This window comes from Agelaius tricolor, unplaced genomic scaffold (genome assembly GCF_023055355.1).
Source record: "Agelaius tricolor isolate 1412-34295 unplaced genomic scaffold, bAgeTri1.0.p SCAF_26, whole genome shotgun sequence".
NCBI classification, from domain to species: domain Eukaryota; kingdom Metazoa; phylum Chordata; class Aves; order Passeriformes; family Icteridae; genus Agelaius; species Agelaius tricolor.
This window is the reverse complement of record NW_027269286.1, coordinates 2200245-2209877: the sequence shown is the minus strand read 5'-3', so window position 1 is coordinate 2209877 and position 9633 is coordinate 2200245. Positions and strand designations below refer to the sequence as shown.

Sequence of the window (9633 nt, the reverse complement as noted above, 5' to 3'; positions counted from 1 at the left end):
GAGCACAGCATTTCTACAATCTTCTAACAACTCCCAAGCCCTAGAAACCTAAAGTTTCCTATACAACCATGTCAAACATGACTTAACAAAATGAACTTGCAAAGGTCAAATCAACTTGCTAAGACTGGTAAATATGTTTTAGCACTGAAATAGTCTCTACCAAACAGAAAAGCCACGGTCAGATTTTAGAGGCCATATTGAGACAAAGGTGTAATGAACAGAGTACTAAAAATACCAGTTATTTTTCCAAATGAAGAAATTCTTAGCATGTTACATAAACTACCTGCAATGCAGTATGTCAAACACTTCATGCTCTGTTATAACCCAAGTAACAGTGTGAGAAATGTTAGCCATCACATGAAATAATTTTTACATAACCCTCAATTATGTAAACATCAGAGCATCCTAGTTTCAAAATGCAGTTAACCATGATTCCCTTTCAAAAACACTGCACCTTTAGACAGGAAAAAAAAAAAGATTCCTGTTTGTTATATTCCAATATGAGGTGCTTTCTCAAGCATTCAGTCAAGAGATTTGCAGCTAGAAATTACAAGCAATTAATTTTGCTCATACTAATTATATTGTGGCATTATACTAACAAAAAACAAGGCACTCTGCCCTTTGGGGCAGTGTTCTGTAGAATTCTGCATAATAACTATCTTTTGGCTCAAAATTAATCCCAAAGCATGCTGAATAATTAACGGGAACAGTTTTTAATTATTATCAAACTCTAAGAATAGGAGAGGAACAACGTTTGCACTTTTTCATTTAATTGTTTATTAAAGTAAAGAAAAATACAGAAGTTTACAGTTAATCCTAAAGTTGGAAGCTGTTTATAGGCAAATATTTATTTCTGCAGAGTTTTTCTTTATTTCCTCAGCTTACACCCACTCAGAAGTGCATTCTGTACTTCTGCATTATCTGACACATTATCTGAACATCTTTCTAAAGCATGATGATTGCACAGGACAGTTGTATTTGTGAGAATACTCATTTAACCAAGCACTGCAATACCCATTGCTCTTTCTGTTCAACTCAGTAGAACAGAAAAAAATGCAATATGGTAAGATTTTGCCAAATACATTAAATCACAGCATAGACAACCAGTCCAAGAAAAGCAGCAATTTCTCTACTTAAAATACACAACTGATAGTGTACACATGGCAATTTCTAATCTGAACAAAAATATTTCAGTGAATTCTATCCTGCTTTCTATGTAACAGGCAGCAACAAAACCAAGACTTCTGGAAAGAACGAGCATTAGTTTACTGAAAAAGGAATGGCATATTTGACCAGTCTACACATTCCCAAATTACACTTCAATCCTTCCCAGCTGATGGCACTTCATGTGAGGAGACTAGGTCTCACAAATTCTCTGAAACTGAGTTTAATTTAACTTCACAGAATGTCAAAATGAAGTCTTAAAACACAAAAATCCCTGTATTCTCCTTTATCTCAAATACTTGCAGCAATTAAATCTTAGAATTACTTTGGAACATTTGGCAGCTGTTTGCTTATTTGAGTAATAAACTCCTGAAATTTCCCCTCTACTTGAGATCAATAGTTGAGCCAAGTAAAAGCTGCTCCCCTAAATATAGGAATAACTTTAGGAAAAAAAAAAATACAGGAAAAACCCCAACTTTTAGCACACAGTAGGAATGATTTCTTTGTAGCAACGTCATAACACAGTTTTCCCTTTCATGAAGTAGGCTCAACAATATCCTGTATTTTAAGCATCATTATAGTATTGATGGTGGCTGTGCTTACTCTTGTGGTGTCAGTAACACCTGTAGAGAAGTCTGTCTTTCTTACAGCAACATAATATGCAATCAGCCTGTTCTACTAGTCTGGGAAGAATCAGTGCATGAGTTATTGTATTTTAAGAGGAAAATGAACCTTTATATCTGTTTCCAAAGAAAAGATAAAATCCTGGGAAGTCATTTCTGCTTGCTCTAAAAAAGTCCAATTCATCAGTTGCATTTTGGAGTTCCAAAATAAATAGACCTCTGCTGCATATCAATGTCACCTATTCCCCAGCTTTCAGGAAATGTTATGAGCTCCCAACACGATCTCTGGGAATGAGCCGTAGATCTGAACCATGCTTTAGAAACACATTTCCTAAACAAAGAAAGAAAACAGGATGTATTACTAACCAAGAAAATACAATGTTCCCTCAATAGCACATTTAAAGGATAACAGTGTTAAGTCAGTGTTTAACAGCTTCATGGTAATTCCTCTGACATGCCATAAATAAGTTTTCATGCTTCCACATAATTTTACCTTGCCTCTCTTTTTCCAAAGAGCTCTTTATTTTAAATAAAAATACTAGGCCTTGCGAAGTGCAGCCTTTCAAACTCTGCAGTTCCACATTCAAATGCCTCATTTCACTTATAAGCCATAATAAATTCAAGAACAGGAAACAAAGTTTTACTTTTCCGCAATTATTTTGCTCTCTTGAGGTCATTCATACGTGCATTCATTTTTAGTTCTCTCCTTAGTTCAGTACTTATTGACTTCTAACTTCAGAACCACAATTGTATTTTTCTTTTAGAAAGGTTCTCCAAATGTCCAATCATAAGTTAGTCTGATTTTAGTCTCATTTAGTTGAAAAGGATAAAAATCCCTTTCAAATACTTATTTACTCCTGTATTGCTTTAATTATCATAGTCTTTTCAAGAAGACATAATAAATATTAGAAGTTTCTAATATTTAGATGTGGTGATTTTTTAAAATATATTCAGATTGCTTTTTTTTTTATTAAATGTAACATTTGAAAATGAAACCACATCACTAAGTGATGTATTTACTTAATAATATATGGAATATTTGCATTTTTACTTCATACTACTACTGCACAGAATCAACTATATATGATTCCTTATTCAACCTTGAATTAACTTCTAAAACAGAGTAATTCTATTTCTTTCTTGAGCATCCCATTCCAGAGATGTAGAGTGCTCTCACAAATAAGATTAAGATACTTGACATCCATTTAAATTGTCTGTGTATTAGAACAAAGCTACCTTTTTTTGAACTCCAGCAAGTGGATCAGGATCAAAATCATTGTATATATTCAACATAATGACCCTTAGAAAATCAATTCAAAATAACATATCATCAGAAGACATTCTGATCTTACAGATCTGCCAAGCCCTCGTACTGAGAGATCTATAAAACCCACTGACTGCAAACCTGCCTCACCAGCAAAACAGAGAACTGCCTACTAACCTTACTATTCTAGATTGGAAACATCCTTTTGTAATGGCCATCAAAAAATTCTGAACATTTTAAAACAGGCCTCAGCTGCACCTCACGGAGACAGCAGCTCACCTCACCTCGGTCTGTTTTCATCATTAATATTACACTGGTTTTATTGAAGTTATAGCATACTACTCCCTGAACTATCAAGGATTTAAAATTGAAATCAATACAGGGATTAAGTGCTAAACCTAGCTCTTTCAGCTTTCATTTCCCCTGCTCCATGAAATCATGTAAGGAAAATGAAAGTCATACTTGAGTGCTTTTTTTCAGAAAGGAAGGGAAATTGTGCAACAGTACAAAACCTCTGAAATCCCCAGGGATTACTAAAATTTTATTCCCATGTATCTTATTTTGGAAGTTTTTGAAGACTAGAGTAACAGCAAAATCTGTAGGAACTCTGATATATGAAAAAAAAAAATAGAAAGAAGAAGGGAAAAAAAAGTAGATTTTGAGATACCAATTAGTGAGGCTGAACAGAAGATTAAACCTAAATTATGGACGTTTACTTGTAAACTGAGGAGGGATTTTGGTCTGAGCACTATGTTTGGTATAGGCTGTATTCTGCTTGTTTTGTTTGGGTTGATTTTGGAGGTTTGTTTTATTGTGGACTGGTTCATTTTGTTCCAGTTAAGGGAAACATCACACAGCATTGCCATAACACCTATGCTAAAAAAACCATAATCCATGTGCCTAATTTTACATCTGCAGAATAAGGCAGTGATGACAACATTTTGCATCTAGATGCTTTCAATTTACCTGCTTCTTGATCATGTGATGTTTCTTATACTACTGAATATTTTCTCAATATTTATAAGAGCTTAGGAGAGGTAAAGCAAATCAACTGGAGATGGTAATTCAATATACACAGATGCAAGAACAATGAACTACTGTGTGGATGCCTTCATTCAGCAGTCACGTAGTTCTAAATACACTTACTTTAAAGGATTAAGCTACAACTAATTTAAGTTACATAATACAAAATGAAAGCATACTGCTGAGGAAGAGAAACAGCCTAAGTACACCTTAAGCAATTTTACCATTTTGCCTAAGTATTCATCAGTGGTCATGTGAAAATGCGGCTTTAAGTGCGGGTGATGATCTAGTAACTAAAGTAAATTATTAGATTTATCATCTGTTTTTAATGCATTTGGTCATGGGATCATGATGAGGACAGCATCAGCTGAGAAGTCTGCCTAAGGCAGTACACCTGTGAAATCATAATCCAGGTGTACTAAGGCAGGACAGAAGTCTCTGGTGGAGCAGAAAGCCAAACTTATTTGATCCTCATTTTCAAATGTTGTTGATGCAATCACACACCTCAGAAACAGGTCTCTACACTTAAATGTTTTTTTTTTTTTTTTACAACTCAAAAAATTCCCCAAACTAATGTCAAGCAATTGCTCTTCTCTCCACCAGATACTGTTCTGTGCTCTGCAAGGATTTACTTATACTCTCCAGTTTACACAGCTAAGTGTGCTGATAATACTTTGTTTTATTTTTCCTGTCTAATGAAAAACCTCCAACCTCCTTCAGTAATGACTGGCAGTCAAAAGGCATAAATGAGACAGATGGATGGATGCATGGATTTCATGCAAAAACCAGAAGTGCAGCATGTCTCCCTCAACCATTCATCATGTTTGCAAGTAGAAGTAAAATTATTCTGTTTTCACTGGATGACTGGATTCCATAAGCAGCACAGCCATTTGTACTAGTACTTACTAGGTAAGAAATGTTCATACCTTTCTAGCAAGATACTCTGTTCCACTCTCTTCTCTAATGGTTTAAGATTAGAGTACTGTAATTATTTCCCTATTAGTGTAAAAGTATAGCTTTTCAAGAACAAGTCCACACAATCTGCCTTAGGACAGCAGACCATTACTGGTACAATTCAACCTCTGTACTGTTTCCATGTATTTCAGGAGGTGATGGGAAAGGGCCTTACACATTCCTGTGACAGAGAGGAACTCTTCTCTCATAGCCAGCCTTAACATCTGGCATCAGGGATTTCTGACATGGAACCCCTTGCTGAGAACAAGAGCACTATCAGCAAGAATCAAAAAATGGTTTGATTTGAAAGAGATCTTTATGACCACCTAGTTCCAAACCACTCTTCTGAAAACACACTCCCCAAAGCCCCTGGAGCTCCTGCTCTAAAACTCTTACTTTTTTTAACACATCTCATGAGAAGTGTTGCTAGAACAGCAAGTATTACTGAATTAGATAGAGCAGAGGGGGAAATATAGCTGTTACTTATTACTCCAGTAGCATGTAAAACTGTATTGCTTTTAGACTGCACCTTAAATGCAAAGCTCTGAAGATCAGGAGCTCACCACTTTTTCACAGAACTAAATAAACACTGAACACAAAACCCACTGTTTTTTGGATTTAACCTTTTACACACTACAATAACTACTTTTCAACTACTGGGAAATGCTCCTCCCATTTAAGAGGACAAAACCTAAAATGCAATACAACCTCATATGCTATACATTCGACTGAGAGAAAGATAACAAATTTTAAATACCGGGATTCATAAACAGTAACTCACCTGCTGTCTGTGCAGGGTTTATTCCTATACCATCTAGGAAGAAGGAAAAAAAGAGAAAAAAGAAGATAAAACAGACATATTATAATTTATTACATTAAACTTGCAGCTCAAAAAACATACCAGCAAGATACAACTATTACATCAGTCATCATGCAGCTATTTCCTATAGCCAAAAAATGGGAACTGACAAGAAAGCTTCAGCATAGAGGAGTTTAAGCTATGTATTTGGACAAAACCGAATTAGTGGTTTAGTATCTTCACCCCATGCATAAGAAATTTAAATAATGCTGCAATATTTTTAAATTCAATCTGCAGTAAGTAGAGTTTGTGAGACATGAGACAGTCTTGATTTTATCAATAAACTTTCACTGAAACCTCAATACAAAAACTATTAAAAATATATATAAACTATATTCTTACCATTTGTTATAATGGCACTTGTTGCTGCAGGAACTTTGAACTAAAAGAAGTAAGAGTAGGACAACATAAGAGACATAATTAAAGCAGAAAATACATGGGTAATATTAAATTTTTAATTTTAGCTGGTTCACATACAAAATATAAGAAAAGAGGTCCTTGAGATTTATAGATATAAGTAACTTTAATGGAAATGGATGACTATTTTAGTAGTAATTCCACAAATGTAATGGATTTTTTTTTCTAACTATTGTGCAAACATACACCTGAGACATGTACCAGGTAGCTCTAAAATATGAAGGAAAAAACCCAATAGATACCACACACTATAAATGAGTTTTTTTTTAACTAGGGCAAGTCTGGTTATGAGTTGGCAAATTTTAAGTTTTTGAGAGATGTCTCAGTAGAAAGTGGCTAAGGCCAAATAGCCAGAACTTAAACACTTCTCTGCCCTGAGAGTTTCAATCACAGAGAGGATAATGCACTTCCCCTGAAGAACTCACAACTTTGCCCAAATTTTGATCTTTTCCATATATGTATAACTTAAGGTACTGTGAAACTGGTTCTTGAATCACAACCCCCTACATAAGTTAATGTTAAGCTATGCAGTTCAAGGAATGCAAAAACATTCATATAACACAAAAGTATCTGTCATTCTTTTCAATGCCAGTTCACAAGGGGCTTCATTCCGGGGGAAGAGATTAACAATATTTTTTTGCTCTTTGCTAACAAAGCACTTCATTCTGGTCTCAAAGTGATGTAAAAATCTTCAGTGCTGATCCAGAACAGCCTGAGGTCAAACTCCCATAGATACTCAAAATACTCACACCAATTAAAATAATGGCATTCAAATGTGAATATTTAAGTCAGTAATGACTCTCTATATCCATTACTCAGATATAGTACCTAGACTGACCCTACCACTAATTAACATTAGGTTCCATGAGTAAGTGAAGTTAACAGGTTTAATGGCAATCCCCACCAGAAATGGCACCTCCCTTTCAACATCTCCAACACTCATTTCTGGTACCTCATACTTGCTTGTTAGACTTTTCAGTCTAGGTCTCTGTGTATGGGTTGTGTTGGCACAGCTGTATTAATACAGAATAAAAATAACTTGGGGAAACATAGTAAAAACCCCCAATTAACTAATCTAGTATCTTTAACAGCAAGCAATATTCTGTATAATGTTCTCTCCAAGCAAATTTACAACAAAACCAATCCACAGCCTCCCCCACAAGCTGTGTTTCCCTAATAATTTCTGTCACATCGTGGTGTAACAGTAACAACATAAGGAGACTCAAGACCTGGAGTCTCTTATCCTTCCTAACTATTTTATTGCAATTGCAATCCTCAAACAAACGAAATTTTCAATAACCCAAAACTTCCCAAGTTTTCCTAAAAAGACAGAGGGAGAACTGCAAGAACACTCTCAGCTGATTTTCTGCCAGTTAGATGAAGGGACTCATCATGCTTCTGAGCATTCGACTTCACTGTTTACATTCAGTGAATGTCTCTTTCCATGCTTAATCTGAAACAACATAATACATTCCTTTAAACACATTATGTGGGCAATTTAAAGACCTAATGATATAGGATTCCATGTGAAAGATCAGCACAGAAACTAAAGAACACACTATCCACATCTTCCCTTAAGACAGTTTTTTGATTCTATTCCATATGGCTGATCTCAATACTTTCCACAATCAAAAACTCTGTGTCTTCCAAAGTCAGAGATTACTAGAACTGAATATGAAAAGAGTTTCCTGATAATTCTGAAGAACTTTTCTGATATTCCACATAAGAAATTTCAGTATTAAGTATTGAATAGCATTTTAATTACATATTGAATAGAATTTTAATTCTCTTTACTGTCACAAATTTTTAAATCACTGCTATAAAATAGTTAATTACAGAACCAGAAATGACCTCAGTGTCATCTGCTGATGCATAAATTGAACAAGGATCACTAAGTTTAGGATTCTGCAAGCTCTGCCAGGCCCCCACTGAGACCAATAAAGCTTGTTGATCATCTGTGACCAACAGCGGTTCCTTGAGCTGAATCAACCACCGCATTTTTATCTATAAAAAAGCTTTAGCTTACAAGAACATGCAAAGTGTTAAAACCCAACATCATCACTCTCTACTTACTTCTTCTGCAGCAAACTTGAGGACAGCTGTGAAAGGTGTGCTCTCAGGCACGCTTAACCTGAAATCACAACACAAGTAAATACGTGGCTGTCAAAACAAACCAAAAAGCAACTTTATCTGCTGTTAAACTACTGACTGAAATGTCACTTTTACCAATGGAAATACTTTTGCCAAAGCTGTGCAAGCTCTATTCAGGGGGAGAATAGATCCCTGGCAGGTGTGAGATGCTTCAAGAGACGCCTTTTTAGCAGAGAACAGGAACACCTGTATGTGTCAGCAGACGTGGCAAGTCTCAGGAGGTGTGGGATTAAGCTCCATAGCAATGTCCCCTCCAGAAGGAGAGAACTCGGCCTCAAGCTGTGGCAGGGATGGTTCAGGTGGAACATCAGGAGAAATTTTTCACTGAAAGGGCTGTCAAGCATTGGAACGGGCTGCCCAGGGTGCAGTCACCGTCCCTAGAGCTGTTCAAGAGAGGCCTGGAGGCGGCCCGCAGTGCCACGGCCTGGCCGACAAGGCAGTGATCGGGCAAAGGTTGGACTCATTGATCTCAGAAGTCTTTTCCAACCTGAATGACTCTGGGACACACATGGCAGTCGGGCAAAGCGGGAGAGCCCCGAGAGCAGGGCTAACCACGGACATCGCCTGCCACTCCACACAGAGGGAGGGAGGGAGACAAGCACCGTTCCCGCTGGCGGAATGCCCCGCCGGGATGCCCATTTAGAGGCCACCCGCGACGTGCCCCGTTTTCACTTCCCGCCGCCCCACGCAGCGCCGGCACTCACACTTTGTAAGGCAACCGGGGGTCCGAGGTGAGCGTCACTTTAAAGGTAACCTTGGACCTGTGGAGAGAGCAGAGGGTGAGGGCTGGGTGAGGGAGCGCGGGGGCTGCGGGACCCCCGGGCTGTCTGTCGGTCCGTCCGTCCCTCCCTCACTCACATGGTGCTGCCGGGGCCGCCGCCGCTCCCACCGACACGTCAGCGCCGCCCGCCGCACGGGGGCCTTCCCCGGCCCTGAGCTGCCCGAAGCGCGCCTGATCACAAAGGGAAGACAACATGCCCCGCCGACCCGCTATGAGGCGGGGAGCGGCCGTGTTCTTCCTCAGTGCCTCACTGCAGCTGGAAAAGAGAGACTCTAAAGGGTGGGTGAGGCGCAGCGGAGAACGGCAGGGAGGATTTCTAATGAGGCAGTCGCGCTGGGTGTTCCTCGGCCGAGGTAGGACCCCGGTAGTGGGACCCGGCGCTTCCACGGGGGCTGTA

General features: G+C 38.2%; 1 protein-coding gene across 1 annotated transcript; it reads right to left on the bottom strand.

The window, feature by feature from the left end:
* Nucleotides 1–753: 753 nt before the first annotated feature.
* UFM1 (ubiquitin fold modifier 1) lies at nt 754–9411 on the bottom strand. Its single transcript, XM_071448372.1, has 6 exons — nt 9314–9411; nt 9160–9216; nt 8378–8435; nt 6230–6269; nt 5810–5842; nt 754–2118 (listed from the first exon to the last, which is right to left on the bottom strand). Coding segments are annotated over exons 1-6 (258 nt in total). The 5' UTR covers nt 9316–9411; the 3' UTR covers nt 754–2050.
* Nucleotides 9412–9633: the final 222 nt, after the last annotated feature.

Coding starts and splice junctions, on each gene's coding strand:
- UFM1 (XM_071448372.1), bottom strand. Junction 6,270..8,377: donor TCAAGTTTGCTGCAGAAGAA/GTAAGTAGAGAG, acceptor TACTTCTTTTAG/TTCAAAGTTCCTGCAGCAAC. Junction 5,843..6,229: donor AAGTGCCATTATAACAAATG/GTAAGAATATAG, acceptor CCTTCTTCCTAG/ATGGTATAGGAATAAACCCT.